Raw genomic sequence first — 15,933 nt, forward strand, 5'->3', positions numbered from 1 at the left:
AAATTCAGGTTGCTCGTGCACACTTTATTTGGCTCCATTGTCTGCATATGTATTATAATACAGTCTTCAATTACATGGTCACATACTATTTTTCCACAGGACCCTGCCTCTTTCAGCGCACAGGATGGGTGGAGCTCACTTAATGGGCAGCTTTTCAATATTTTGTTTTATCCTCATTTTTCAATGTGTGGCCCTGAGCCTTATTTACTGCACACTATTCAAACCCTTCTCTGAAGGCAGAATTATTCATTTCCTCAAGGGCTTTTCAGTGGTGCTCTTCACAGTAGTATTAATGTCAAAATTGTCCACTAATATTAAGTGCCCAGCTAGAGATGCCTAGGACAGTATGTGATCCTGTAATTAAAGACTGCATCATAATACATACATGCAAGGGAGCCGAATGAGACCGCATGGGTAACCTTAATTCTAGCATTTCCCAACTTTTGAGTGTTTGACTTTGCAACCTTAACTTTATTTTAATAGAGTTTTTGTATGTAATTTCTTAGATCTTTTTTTTAAAAGCAAACTGGAAAAAAACATAATTTCCATAATGTAGACCCATATTTACTCCACATGATTCATCAGCAGGGTTAGAACCTTTAGATCCACAGAGAGCTTGGCTCTTGAGCTAACAGAGTAATTAATAGCAGGTATAGGTTTTCATCCTCTATGTGGGCCAATCACTAAAGGGAGATGAGACACACATTTTGCCAGTGGGTCTGACAGCAGAGAGACGTTGGGACTATGGGTTCTATTCCAGGTTCTGAGGGGAATGTGCGGTAGTGGTTACAGACTCTTTCCCTCACACCCCACCACCCTGTCCCTGTCCCAATCCCAGACTGCATCCTGCTTCAGCCCCTCATTCTAGTACTCTCCCCCGCCTCCAAACAGCTCCAAATCCCATTCCTCTTAACCCCTCTTCATTTCAATCTGGCTGCTTCCTCTTTTTATTCTTTGCTGCCTGTGTGCCAGCAGGAGGAGCATTGAGAGCACAGTAGAGAGTCTCCCTGCTCTGTTCCTGGCAACAAAGTCATGCTCAGCTCCTGAAGCCCTGGGCTAGAGGATGCACCATACAACAGAATTGTAGGTATTCTTGTTCCATTGCACGGAGCTACTAGAGCTTCTCCACAAAACGGATGTAATAATTTTATACATATTTTATGCATTAAAACAACATATGTTCCCCTAGCTTCATTCTGAGACATGGCTGAATCATCTTGGCTTAAATTTTGCAAAAATATTCAATCTGAGGCAGACATTTAGCATGGAAAATTTCAGCCCAAACGCTTGAAGTTTACAGCTGTTTATAACTTTGCCAAACACAATCTTATAATGGAAAATGTTGGGAAACCTTAACTATAGGCATCAGTATTTGTGTCACCTACAGTTAAATGCTGATCAGGTGCTTAGCGCTGACCAGGGCCTGTACATATAATCCATGCCACAAGGAGTGTATGGTCTAAGGGTATGTCTGCGCTACACCTACGTTGATGGAAGGGGTTTTCCGATGTAGCTAATCCACCTCTCCGGGAGGCGGTAGCTAGGTCGATGGAAGAATTCTTCTGTCAACCTTCCTGCATCTAGAGTGGGGGTTAAGTCGACATAAGTATGTCGCTCAGGGACAGGGGTGAAAGTAACATAAAAGACTTACCGGTACGGGGGCCTGGCTCTGGGCCCCCAGAAGGGGCGGGGCCTTGGGTGGAAGGGGCGGGGCTGTGGTAGTGGTGGCGGCTGGGAGCTCCGGGCCCTTTTAAATCACTGGGCCCTGGGGCAGCTGCCCCTTTTGCCCTCCTCTCCCGCCCCTTCATCAGCAGCTCTGCCAGTAAGGTGCCTACTGGCAAAGCGGCCAGTGGGGGTGGGTGGGGGAGCGACATTAAAGTAGTGGCGGCCACTTCTTACCGGTACGCCATAGCGGCCCCGTACTGGCTCACTTACACCTCTGCTCAGGCCATGAAATAGTGTAGCTAAGTCAACCTACGTTTTAGGAGCAGACCTGGCCTAAGAGGCAGGCACAGATAAGACAAAATGCACTGGAGGCACCACAGGAAGCTTTTAGCTTCGAGCTTGTTCCAAGATGAAAGGGAGCACTTGGTATTGTGAATTACTGTTTCTTCAAGAGTGGTGTCACACTAATAGATTCCCCCTCTTTTTTTGTGTGTTCACTCTGGTAATTATGCGGTCATTCTTATTTCTAAAACTGCTGTATTTCATTTGTTGTATTGTGTGAGGCAGCCAGAGGCATTAGGCACATTTAAATAAACATTAATAATATATTGCTACAAAGTTTACAGAAAACCTGCTAAATTTGCTGTTCTCAGTTTAGGACAAGTAATAGCATCGGGGGAGGAATAAAATAAACAACAACCCTTTCTCCTCCAGATTTTAAATTCAGTTTGAAAACAAACACCTGAATGTAAAACAGTGGCACATACAAAAGTATTTGAAGTGCACTTTACAGACCTTAATTATCACAGTGCCATGTGCAGTTGTCTGTGTGTTATCCTTACAGTAGAGCTAGAGAAACTGAGGCAGAAAGATGGTGACTAATCATGGGGTGGGGAGGGAATAAACATCCCAGATGGGATTCAAATTTTAGAATTCAAGTCCCATGCTCTTCAGCCCCATTTTGTCTCATTTTTACTGCTGCATCAGCATAGAGAGGCCTTAAAGCTGCCCTACGTGGTTATCTGATGATTGCCTCCATGTAAGGGACTTCTCATCTGATGCATAAGCACATCTCTGTGGCACTCCCATCCAGCCCCTCACCTGCTGTAGGTGGTGTGCCAGGGGTGGGGAGGACATCATCAGAGCTTCCTGTTCGCTGGAGAACCTCACCCAGCATAACAATCTCAATGGATCATCTATACACCCATCCTGCTTAGAGTAGCCCTGTTGTGATAATTGAGCCTTCAAATTTACCGTAATTTACCCTCAACGGTAAAAAGTGAGTGTAAGTTCATAAGATATCACAACAACCTGTAACAACAAATGTTGATAGGAAAAGGTGCAAAAGCAAGTTTGAAAGTCTGAATTTGTCCAGACAAAAAGGCTTGGTAAACAAGAGAAGTATAAACCCAGAAATCAGTGAACCAATAATTGGTGTGTCAGAAATTAGGCCTAACTGGGAGATAAAATAACAATGAGATGGGCTATTCTGCCCATCACTGCCTTTTGGAATCCTTAGAGAAATTTTCGGGGGGAGGAATTACCTACTGGAGTGAGCTGCACCATCATGACTGCAACCCCCACCATCTCCTGGGATGCCAAACCGCCTTCATCCTAATCATGACCAGACAGGGCCAAAGGAAGAGAGAACCAGATGCCATTTACACCTCTATCAGCTGAAATCCAACCTCCACCTAAAATATGAAACTTCCTTCTCTCCCCCATGGCCTTCTGTGTCCTTTTCTTTCCTTATCTTATTTTTCTTCTCTTTCCTCTCTCTCTCTCTCTCCTTTTTCCTTGTGTCTGATAAGAGTCAGGCTTAGCCAGCCATGACTGTATATTTTGCAACAGTACTATAAGCCTGTGACCAGAAAGAGGCAGCAAAAGCAATGTTCTACATAGCCTGATGCTGACATGAGTTTGCCAGGTCTTGGAGTGGCTGATAAGACCATGTGCCATGCCTGTGTTTTTCCGCAGTGAGGTTGCAAGTGAAATTAATATCAGAGACAGAAGCTGCATTTTCTATCTTCGCTGTTCTTTTCTCGTCCCTCTTGTGTGTGTTTGTCTTTTAGGAAATGGGATCAGACTTTAACAACGAGGACAGCTCCAGCCCATCTCCACTAAATTCTTCTTTTCCCCATCTTTTATCCCATCTAAAAGACTGTCAAACAAGGGGGTTTTCCATCTAAAAACTCTTGCCATCTAAAGGGAAAGGGATATTGTTAAAATGAAAACCTTACTTAATACTTCACATTAACTGTTTTTCTTTCTTTTCTGTCTCTTTAAGAAAAAGCTAAAGGGATTTGTAATGGTGTTTGCCACGGTTCAAAGCAGGCTGAGGTCGGTGTATGCCAAACCTTGTTTAATGCTGGGCAGTGAGCAGGTTGTGTTATTCAACAGCCCTTAGACTGCTCTCTGTTACCTCAGGGACCCTTGGCTGCCCTCTGATCCAGGGTGGAGGAGTAGTGTGACCAAAAATACTACCTTTACCCATCTTGGCTGCGCTGATGCATGTTTGAATTCAGCCCCTCATCTCACTCTCAGGGTCTATTTTATGCCTCACCTTTATTTCGTATGAAAATATTAACAACCACTTTTGACAGGCAACAAGTTCCCAGCCCTGGCCTATTCCTGAAATGCATTTTGTTTAAAAGGAAAAATTAATTAAAGCCTTAAAACCATTTTCTCCTTTTATAATGGTTCTGCTTATTGTTCTTCAGGTGACATTTTGCTGAATGTGAATGGAATTGACCTGACTGGTGTCAGCCGTAGCGAGGCAGTAGCCCTGTTGAAAAACACCACCTCCTCTGTGGTACTCAAAGCCTTGGAAATGAAAGAATGTGAAGCCCTGGAGGACATGAGCCATGTATCACTCCCTGACACCAATCAGAACACATCAGATAACAGTGAATGGTCACCTTCCTGGGTTATGTGGCTTGAGCTCCCGCGGTAAGTCCAAAAATTACATCCTTGTGTTGAAGGGGAGTGGGAGGAAAGATTTATGTGTCTTGGATGGCTCTTGCTTTTTGGCCTGATTCATTACACTGACATCTTAATTAAATCCAGGCTCTGTCAAAAACCTTTATTTTAAATACCTCCCCTTTGTAATTGTGTATACATATATGGAAAATAGACACACAGGACTGCTTTTAAGGGAGGAAAGAAAGATCCTGAACAGTCCTATAGCTGAAAATGTGTTAGAGAAGGAAGGGAAAACTCTGAATGGATTCAGGAGCTCATAGAACTTAGATCTGGGCCCTCTGGACCACCCTGCAAAGTCCAAAACTACCCCTGCAGCGCTCCAGCTTCACAGATCCTGTGTTTGTTAAATACAGCTGAACTGTTTGACTTTGCCCAGATGTTAAAAAGTGCACGCAGTTGGTGCATTTCTCAGAATCGCCTTCCCTGACTCCACCACCTGCCTGAGAAAAGTTCATTTGTAAGATACAGGAAGCAGCTGTTTTGTAGTTTTAGTAAAAATAAAAGCCACATAGTGTGTAGTTTAATTGTCTTACATACACAGGGCATTTTAACATCTTCAGAACGCATAAATCTGCATCTTGCAATGTTGTTTGAACCTGAGCTTTTAATGAAGACTTGCCCTGTATCCAGGATTACATTGAGCTAATGCTGAAATTTCAATTCTTAAATGGAACAAAACTCTCATTGATTTCTAGGACTGCAGAATTTGACCCAACAGTTTATATATGCTTTACCTATTAACCTGAACTCAATGGCTGTTCAGAATATCCCTTTTTCTTTTAAAAGGGCAATGTCAGGTGGCTCCGCTGCATGGAGGACCAGGGTGAAACCAGTTGGGTTATTTAGGTTTTATGTATACAGCTTCATGGTTTTACTTTTTGGGGGTATTTATACTCTAGCTAGATTCTATTCCTTACTATTCCACATTAGGCCATTTTACAGGCCCTTTCTCAGCTTGCGGCAAGGCCTGTGGTGAGGTGGTTCTGAATTTAGTCTGAGTGCAAAGATGGAATACCCCACTTGTATGTGGGTGAAGGACACGAAGTGTGAAAAGCAAATTTGTGCCATCTTTAGGGTTAGGTACATCTCTTCATTCGGGGGGGGGGGGGGTAGATAGCCTAGACCAATAGATTTTTCCCTTCTTTACTTTTACATAGAAACTAGAATATTTATCAGCAACTGAGGGTGGATTTTAATTTACCCTTCGCTATGGTTCTGGTGAACCAGTCAGATGCCAGTATCACCCCTAGAACACACCCTCTGCCTCCTGTATTGCTGCATAGCTAACCATAGGGATTGAGAGCTCCCCTCTCTACAATTTACAGTTCTCCCTCGTAAGCCAACAGAAATCTAAACTTTACTCTTAGTGGTTCAATATAAATACAATGCATTGCCTATTGCTGAGGAAAATGCAGCTTAAGACCACCTTTAGGAAGCTTTCCCTCAGTCAGCTCACTGCACCTGCTGTAAACACTGAAGGAGGACTGTGGTTACTCTGTCTCAGGTCCTGCAGTCAGGATAAAGTTACTGTCAGAGATGCAGAGTACCAATAAGCAATAGCACACTGTTAAGATCAAGCGGTCAGATATCTTTGGCTTTCTGTGCTGGATTTTACCCTTTTGAACAGCATCTGAGTTTATTTGCCTCCCTGCTCCAGAAATTGCACATGTACAACGCCCAACCTTTTAACTGAAGGAAAATTACCCACCATGTCAGCAGGTCTGAAAACAGGAAATTCATTGTAATCATATCCCCAGCTGCAACGCAACTCACAGAAAAGGGCCACAGTGTGGCTGAAGACTAGAGGAATTAGTATGCTGAACTGGTGCGCTGGTTGTCTTAAATTTAAATTAATTAGGGGGAATAAAGATGATTAGAATTGACAGTAACAGAAGTGTATTTCACCCTTATTAGTACTAGCTTGTTTGGCAGGCCTCAAGCATCAGCTTTGGACTTATTCACTTAACAATACACGTTATCAGATACTTCAATCTTATCTAGCACAAATAATGGTTACCCTTCTGTTCTCATTGACTCTCTGGCATCCACACTACACATCTGGAAGTCCTTCAAGTTCTGTCACCAGGACATGTATCATTAATACACGTTAACTCATTTCCTCCCAGTCTGAGAATTTAACCTTTCACTAGGCTTCCAGGATGTTGTTGGCAAGAGCCACTGCCCAGTAGATTTCAAGGGTATTTTCAACAGCCTTGCTACATAGCCCATGCTTGTCTTGGGAAAAGATGATTCAATTCAAATATGATTCTGCTTAGTCAGTGTTAATCTAGATTGCTCAATATTCAAGTGTGGTGCAATGGGAGGAAGTTTTAGCATACCACTGTGTGGAACATTTAGATACTATAATTAAAGTTCAACAGCAGGAGACAATGCCCCTAAGAAAGAGCAATGCAAGGAACAAGCAGGCCTGGTCCTGCAGGATGGGAAGCCAGAGAAGGAAGAGCAGGCAGAATAAGAAAGAGGGGAAGGGGACACAGAAAGGAGAGAAAATGGTATGGGGGAAAATATAGAACATGACATGAAGACATGGGGCAAGGGAGAGAGAGAAGGAAGAGACGTGCCTCAGCAACAACCTGGAATACCTGTTTTGTTTCCCCTTAGTTTCTGTGACTGTAGCTGTATGATTTAAGATTAGTGTTTCTCTGGGCATACTTCTGTGCTGATACCAATACTGTAAATGAGCAATACATTCCCCTAATATAGCTCACCTCTCTTCCAGGGGTCACATGCACATTACAAAGGTTGGTGCAGATGAGGAAATAAACACCAAGGTTTAGGCAGTTTGCTCAAGCACTCACAGCAAGTCAGCACTAAAAGCCACATCTGACTTGTCAGGCCCTGGCGCTAAGCACCAGGAATCACTGCCTTTCTACATTCTTTAAATGAGCTCACAAGAAATGGGGAGAAATTTAAATTTCCAATGATATTTATTTTAAAACTGGTCTTTGGTGAGTCATTTTTAGATGATTTGTTAGTGTATAAATAACTACTGCCTCTGTTCCCTCTGTAGTATGACGCACTATGTGGTGGTCATGAAACAGTGGGCTTCTAGCAATTACCTGAGCTAGATAGTAGGGGCCACATGAGTGACGGGTATGTTTGCTGGTAGTCAGATCTATTGAAGTAAAGACTAATCATCATCCTTATCCGGTATAGTTATTTCTTAACATTTGTTTTTTTCTACGCAGTTGGCTGTTGAGGAATACAGGTCATTTGTTGTTTAAGGAAATTTATACTCTTGAAGGTGATAAAGAAAATACTGCACAGCAGCTAGAGCAAAGTTACACTTTCCCAGTGCTACAGTAATTTTTCTACCCTTGCTAATTTTGCCCTCCTTCCTTCTCTTCATCCTCACTTTCCCCTCCCCCCCCAAATACTTTCAAAAATACATTATAGATCAAACACAGACGTACTGTGAATAGTAGTCTTTGCTTCACTTCACAGCGGAGTAGAGAGGTGAGTAGAGACACCTATCCAAGGTGTCACACAGAATCAGTGGCAGAACTGGCTCTGAAATGTGAAATTGGACAAGCACTCCCCCATTTTAATAGTCTTGCTTTAAGCAGAACTTTCTAACAGACCTCTAATCCCCATTCAGTACACAAGCAAATGCCAGTTTTACAGACCCATTATATTGAAAGTTTGGACTAAATTGTTCTGTAACTTTGATCCATTATAACAAGGGGAAAACATGAAATTTGATACCTGATAGGGAAATCAAGTTTTGTCTACCGACCCAGGCTGTCATTCTGAAGTATTAAATGTGAAACAGTTTGAAAAAGATCTTTCAATATGCGTTATTTCAGAAACAAAGATGAAGCAGCCAGGAGCACGGTATTAAAGGGCTTACTATTTTAATCTGATTTAAGTAAAGAGAAGGCAGTTAAAGTGTGTTTTAATCTCTTAATGCATCTATGACAGCTTCATACGAAGTGCTGGACTAGTTTGCTGAGTACATAACATTATGATGGGCAACTGTATTTGTAATGGTGTTATAAAACAAGGGTCTGACAGCATTGTTATCGTCAGGGAAGTACAGAAGCTACCTTTTGGCACTCAGTGTGTTTGTATGCAGAGAAAACCCTCCTAAGCATTAAAAAAAATACCAATCACTATCTTCTGTAGAGTGGTAATCTATAAATTAGTATGGTCCAAAGTGGACATTATTCCCTATACCGCAGCAGCTCCAAAGGAACCACTGTGATCTAACTAGGTGAATAATCCACAGATAGAGTTTTTCCTTGTATACCGAGAACCCTCAAGCTGCTCCACAGCAATTAGTACAGATGATGCAAGTGTACATCATTTCATTTTCTCTTTGTGGTGCTATTTAACTCAATTTTTACTACTACAAAACTCACAACTACCCCCTTCTTATTCTCAAACTCTCCACTTGTAACCCCCTCTCCCCCCGCCATGCAGAGCAGGCAGCTTTTCATTCCTTACGTGCTGAAATATCCAGACAGCTCCATTGGAGCCTTACTTATTTCCTTGTTTCTGTGCAGCTTTCAGGCCCGTAGCAGTCATTTCAATGTATTAGCATAGAGATGGTGTGCACTGCTGTAAGTTATGTCATGTCTTTAGGAAAGCAATGAAAAAATGTAAGTTTGTGTGAATACAAATTCACCTACTGGTGTGTTTAGGTGCTTAACTTTTGGCACCCAAATTTGAATATTTTTAGTCTGAGCTCCTTGTATTTCTGGTTAGCCAACCAAGAAACTGAAGTGGAAATTAAGAAGTAAAAATACAAATGTCTATTTTTCTTTGTAGCACTGGGCAATTTCTATTGCCCCAGTACCAAGCTATTGCAACAGTAAGTGCAGTTTTCTTCTCCAATCTGGCCTGCAGATGTCACATTTTCTACCCTTCGCAGCTATCAAAGACCAGATGTGTCCCTTCAGCCATCAATACCCAAAGCTAGGCATTTAACAGCAACAGTTTCAGGGCCAGTGCACAACCAGAACAGTTGAGGGCAAGAGCCAGAAGTAAAGCCTATTCCTTTGAGTGTACCCTCCATTTCTGAGATAGACACCACTGCTACCTGGCTAGTCTTGAGGCTGCCGAGTAGCACTAGTTTCCTAGTAGAGCTCAAGTTCCTGTCCATTCTGGCAGTGTCATCTTCAAGGTTCATGATTATTACGGGACTCCAAGAGTTGGCACAACAGGAGTACTGGATTCTCTCAGATGTTCTCTGGCCCATGAAAAACACAATGTATGCTGCTTGCAGTACTGCTCACGATATTCTGTTCACTTTCAGGCAGGGACAGGCCCTGGCTCACGAAGCTCACTGTTTATGTCAATGCTTTGGCAAGATTTTTAAGAATATTTTAGATGATGGGGTTGTTTCTGTGCCTTTTCAAACAGGGATGTTTCGATGTTTCTTGCAAATCTAAATTCTGTATAGAGTGCTGCTGTTCGGCGTGAACATTAGAAGATTGAATGCTTACAACACAAGGCAGCTCAGCTAATGGCAAAGTTATTCACAGCCATCGAGGAAAGGTTACCGAGTAAAGATAGCATTCCAGAGCCAGCCTCTTCTTTCTCAAGTCTATGTTGTTAAGAGTAATGAACAACAGAAACCCAAATCACTTTGCCATCTGGAACTTGAATTTGTTAATAGAACTCCAACAATTAACCATGAATTAGACACCTTTACACAAACACAATTGGTTCAAATTAAATGCACAGTAGATCAATCAGATCCACTGCATGTCATAGCTCTGTTACCTAAATTCAACAGTTAGACTATAGGGTATACCTTATACTTGTAATCTAATGGTGGTAATTTAACGGAAAGTCCTACAGAATGTACTCATACATCTTATTTCCTTGTAATTATACTTGGCTAGCAGGTTAAGAACACATAGAACGAACTCCCTTTTTTTAAAAAATGGACATAAGTATTTACTTTAAAATTGCTCATATTCAAGTGGTCAAGAAACTTCCTCCTTAAGACAATAAGTAATGTCCAAATACAGCAAGGTTGTTACCCATTCTGCATATCAGGCTCAATTAATAATGATGACGACTAAATCCTGGCAACACTTGGTCATGACCTTGTTACCAAATCCTGTGAGTTTAGGGTGGGTTTTTTCTCTCCATTTTCTTTAAAGTGATTCTGCATGCTCAAAAGCCCACAGCTGGGAAAGTAATAGAGCCTGCCTTCTGGGGAATGACCAAGAGTCACCTGCTTTTTCCATTAGCAGCCAGTGAACTGTTGTGCAAACACTATACTGAACATCCTGGCAGCAGGTGAATATTTGTAGATCCCAGGGGACTAATCTAGTAATACTGCAAAATCTTGCTGTGAAACTTAGCAAACATATTATTTTACATGAAAAAATGACAAACTTTAAAAATATATATATATATATATATACACACACACTTTATCTTTAAAGGTACAATTTTGCCTTTTTCAGCAGAAGGGTCAGCTCTCAATGAGAATTTTAAAATGTCTTTTAATGCAGAGTAAAGTCAGCTGTAATGGACTGGCTTGGAATATGTGCAGAAAGTTAACTAGTCTGTTATAACACCAAATGGATTTCAGCTTCCTCTACCAGCCTTAGGCTAGATGGTAAAGACTTATTAGTATCCCAGGCAAAATTTTGCATTACTATATCTCTAATGAAGATGGCAACAGTCTTTTCTGATTTTCAGCAAATATCTGAATGGTACACTGAAATATTTAGAAGGTTAGTTTCATAATAAACACTAAAATTACTAACAAATAGGCATTTAAACTAATGCAAGATTGAGATTGATTACCACATACCACAAAATACAAGCTTAATTAACCTATCACTTTTCCCCCCAAGCCAGCATCAATTATGTATAGTTGGGCAATACATTATGTTATCAGGTAATATAACCAATGGATTATATCAGAGCCAAATCAAAAGACAGAGAGAGGGTTTTTTAATCATTCTTTCTTAACGTCAAAAAAACCCACTGAATTAATCTTGTACCTGTAACAAGCCACCTTCTCAACAACAGCATAATTACTCTATAACACTTCACCATTACGGTTCTGAAAGTATAATACTCTTCTCTGCACAATTCCCACTCATTGCTCACTAACAGCAAAGCTATAAATCCCTTCCCTGATGTGATATTTTTCCTTGTGTGATCTCTTTGATTTTTGTGGTTCAGGTTTTTTTTTTTTTTTTAATGGACATTTGAATTACTCAGCTCTGTGGTACACCAGAATTCATATCCATCCTTATCCTGAGAGTTTTGGGGTATTATTTTTAAAGCGTGTCCTAAAAGCATGACACTTATTACTGATGGAATAGCTGATCAGATGCAGGTAACAAGGTACCTGACATCTGCAGACAGAATCGGTGTTGTTTTTAAGTTATGATTTAAATGAAGTCCAATCTCAGTTGAAATATCTTCTTCAATGGAACTTTGGCGTTTAGCAGTCCCCAAACATGCTACCAGTACCTAGAAAGGCAGATGCATCAAATAAACAAACTTAACTTAATCCTGAGACATTAATTAGACTGATTTGTTTCAGGTATTTGTACAGCTGCAAAGAAATTGTATTACGAAGAAATACAGCAGGAAGTCTTGGCTTCAGCATCGTAGGTGGTTATGAAGAACACAGTGGAAACAAACCATTCTTTATCAAATCCATCGTTGGAGGCACACCAGCATACAATGATGGAAGAATTAGGTAAACTAATATTTAAATAGTACTCTTCATCTAAGGAACTCAAAAGGGCTTTATAATATTCATAGAATTAAGTCTTAAAATAAGGAGACTGTGGTCCAGAGAGACCAAGTGTCTTGCTGAAGGTCACAAAGAGGGCTCAATTTCATACCAGTCCAATGAAAACTTCCATTGAAACCAGCTGAGTATAAAATTGGGCCCTTTTTGACAGAGCTAGGAATAGAATCTGAAATAGAATCCTGTGCTTAAACAACTTGCTTTCCTGGCAAAATATTATCAAGTGTATAACTATTAACATCTACATATAATAAAAGATATCTGTGAAATAGTGTATGTTATTTACAAAGTAACAGTTATCTTAATTATGCATATACTTCTATACTGACAACTAAAAATGTAATTTAAATCCAATACTAGGTGTGTGTGATAAAATATAGATGACCTGTAAATTCTTATACAGCGTTTTACTGTCCAATAACCAGTTAATTTTACCTGGCACACACAGATCTGAAAAAAGAGCTCTGATTTCATATTTTCCTCCATATATATCTGATTTGTAAAGGAATGCCAGGAAAGAACAAATACATGGTAGAGTAAGAACACAAGGATTCTTTCAACGGCTTACCTTCAGAGCACTCAACTTTTTCACCCCCCCCCCCCCTCTTTTGGTCCCTCTTAGTAGTTGCCATCCTTCTGGCAAAGTGGTGACACAATGTTATAGAGTCAGCCAAAGCAGCTGAATTGGCAAGAAAGTTTTTTGAGATCAGGATCTCTTCTTGGTTTTAAGTGTTTTAACTAAAATCTTATCTACATTTTTAATTTTTCAGATGCGGTGATATCCTCCTTGCTGTCAACGGCAGGAATACATCAGGAATGATGCATGCCTGTTTGGCAAGGATGCTCAAAGAACTGAAAGGAAAAATTACTCTCACTCTTATGTCCTGGCCTGGCACTTTTTTATAAAACAAGTATTCATGGAAAAATGACAAATCATTTGACACAGAAAACAAGCTATTTACTATGGACATCAGTTTTCCTACAGTTTTTTGGTCGACTGTATATTTGTAAATAAAAGTTCGTGAATTGTAAGTTTGCATGTCAAGATAGTCTTGAGAAAACATGGCACCTGTCAGAGTAACATGCACTTAAGAAAAAAGCAAAGCTACTGAAATTATAGATCAGGGTACAATTCTCATGTGTTTTACGTTTGTATTTTTATATTTGATTCATGTTAATAATCAAAGTCCATTAAGAAGCAGCAGCAATTCTGTTCACTACCGTTTTCAATTTATAAAAAAAGTTATGGATATGTAACTTGGAAAAATATGTGGCAGTACTCTTGAAATGATAAACTTGAAATATTTTTGTAAATCAGTTGACTGTTTCTACCCAACATGTGAAAAGCACTTTGATCAAATAATGTTCCTTTTCATGGTCAGTATGATGCTGATATTTTCAAGACTTTCAAATATTTTGCTTGTTAGGATGTAATACTGTGAATGAGATTTTATTTCTTACTAAAAATAAACGTAACTATTGTACAGACATGTTCTTTCCTTCAAGAAAACCAGAAAAAAAGTAACCATAATTTTTCCCAAAGTTTCTGATTAACCCAGCAAGATTAGGACTTCATATTTAAACATTATTTATCCATGAATTTTAAAAAATTAAGTATTGCCAGATTGACTACAAATTATCCACTTGGATAGTGGCAGTGTAAATTTTGCTAGACTCAAACCTTTTCTGGATGGAATATGTCCAAAAGTGAGAAGGTAGTTTATTTTCTTTGCTTAAACAATTGTAGGGGCCTCTATGGAAATTATTGATATTTTGAAGTCAGATGCTCTTTCCCATTAACTTTAAAGGGGAAAAGGATCAGGCCATTAATTTTTATTGCGATGTGGACAGCTGTCTCTCAAAAATATGCGAAGACCAACTTCATTTTACATAGGTCAGAGCAGCAGGACTGATGGATAACTACTTTTGGTTTCTATTAACTGGTTATCTAACCTCCAATCCTATGAGCTACTTAAATCATCTTCCTGAACTCACTCGTACATTTGAAAGTTGTGTTAAAGGTTTTAACATTTTATATGTAATATAAATAAGGGTCATACTCTCTGATCACATGAAAAATAATGTGCATATTTAATGTTTTTGCCATAACTTCCAGCAAAAGTTTCTCAAATGCCTCTCACTCTTCTCCTGTGGCACACAAAAGGATGAGCTGTTTAGCTTTGCCCTTTGAGTTCATTATATAAACTTCAGAGATCCATTAGCACTGTTACGGATGTACTGGTAGGTATTAGTATGCAGTAATGTGAACGCAAACCAACCTCAACTCAGGAGAAGAATAAACTTCCATAGTTCCTACTGTCTTAGGCAACAAGAGACTGGGTCCAGTATTTTGGGTGTAGGTTTCCTGTACAGTACTGCAACAGCACCACCCTCTAGACCTCAGAAGCCACCACTGCACTTTGTCTTATAGTATCTTAAAAATAAGACAAAGTCAATCCATGAATCTTAACTTAACATGAAAAATTCACTCTTTTATTTTCAAAAAACAAATTAACCTTATATTTTGTACTAACAGAATGAGATTAAGAGCAAAATTTCTTTAATACCCAGAAAAATAACAAGATTTATAGTAATCTATTTCTGGCACTAGTAATTGCAAGTAGGCAAATATCACACATGCCTATTCCACTGGAGCAGCTTCAGTGGTTTCCTGTTCAGGGGCAGGTTCACCACTAGCTTCTTTTCCTTCTTTGCTTCTTTTGGATTTTTTGTGTTTGTGCCTCCTGTGGCTGTCCCCTTCTTCACTGTCATGACGACGCCTGCTGTTACTAAGACAAAGAGAGGAAAATGCTCAGACAGATGCATACTCCACTATTAAACAGGCCCTCAAACATAACGTAAGGAAGCAAGAGGCAGAGTTCTCATACAAGAGAACTGACACCTGCAGTTTTAATGTCATGTGCAGTACTTGAAAATGTGGACAAATAAGACTAGGAAGTGATCATCAGAACATAAATGTGCATCACACTCAAGCTTCATTTTTAATAAATGGTTTATATGCATCCACACTTTTTTTTTTTTTTTAAACTAGGAATGATAAATCCTCTCCCCTCTACCTATTCTAACTACAAGGCTTTATTCTTACAGCTTAAGAAAGTCCCTATTGTGATTCTTTTAATGTTTTTGTTACTCCCCCTCACTTATGCTCCTTATACGAAGTATACCAGTAAGGTCCAGACAAAGGATTTTACACACTGCCCCTGCTGAAGCTGGTAGAGACATTACACAGTAACCCTGGACCAACATCTCTTGTCAGCTATACATCTTTTACATGGCAGATTTGCTGCAGGCAGCACATCAGGATCTTTGCAACCTTTTCATGATACTCCGACTGTCATTTTTCTACACTATTAAAGATCAAACCTTCGAGATGATTTGTGTCGAGTCTCTTCTTTTTCTCTATGTCTCCTTTCTCTGTGTCGTTCCTCTTTCTCTCTGCTTGTTCTGTGACGCTCATAGCCTCTTTCGGCATATTCTCTGTACCTGTATCGTTCTTCATCACTGATGAGAAG

General features: G+C 40.0%; 2 protein-coding genes across 10 annotated transcripts in view; one reads left to right on the top strand and one right to left on the bottom strand.

Annotated features, from left to right (window-relative positions):
• Positions 1-14,347, top strand: part of LNX1 (ligand of numb-protein X 1) — a 125,301-nt gene extending 110,954 nt beyond the window's left edge. For both annotated transcript variants that reach the window (XM_084625833.1, XM_084625834.1), the window contains 3 exons: positions 4,386-4,614; positions 12,188-12,346; positions 13,171-14,347. In XM_084625833.1, the coding sequence (XP_084481959.1) occupies positions 4,386-4,614; positions 12,188-12,346; positions 13,171-13,306 (524 nt within the window). In that variant the 3' untranslated portion in view covers positions 13,307-14,347. The remainder of the gene's footprint in view (positions 1-4,385; positions 4,615-12,187; positions 12,347-13,170) is intronic.
• Positions 14,348-14,467: 120 nt separating this feature from the next.
• Positions 14,468-15,933, bottom strand: part of FIP1L1 (factor interacting with PAPOLA and CPSF1) — a 70,889-nt gene continuing 69,423 nt past the window's right edge. For all 8 annotated transcript variants that reach the window (XM_084625836.1, XM_084625837.1, XM_084625838.1 and 5 more), the window contains 2 exons: positions 15,785-15,922; positions 14,468-15,189 (listed from right to left, as the gene is read on the bottom strand). In XM_084625836.1, coding sequence (XP_084481962.1) covers positions 15,042-15,189; positions 15,785-15,922 — 286 coding nt within the window. In that variant the 3' untranslated portion in view covers positions 14,468-15,041. The remainder of the gene's footprint in view (positions 15,190-15,784; positions 15,923-15,933) is intronic.

Source organism: Lepidochelys olivacea, assembly GCF_965140295.1.
Source record: "Lepidochelys olivacea isolate rLepOli2 genome assembly, chromosome: 4".
NCBI lineage: Eukaryota > Metazoa > Chordata > Testudines > Cheloniidae > Lepidochelys > Lepidochelys olivacea.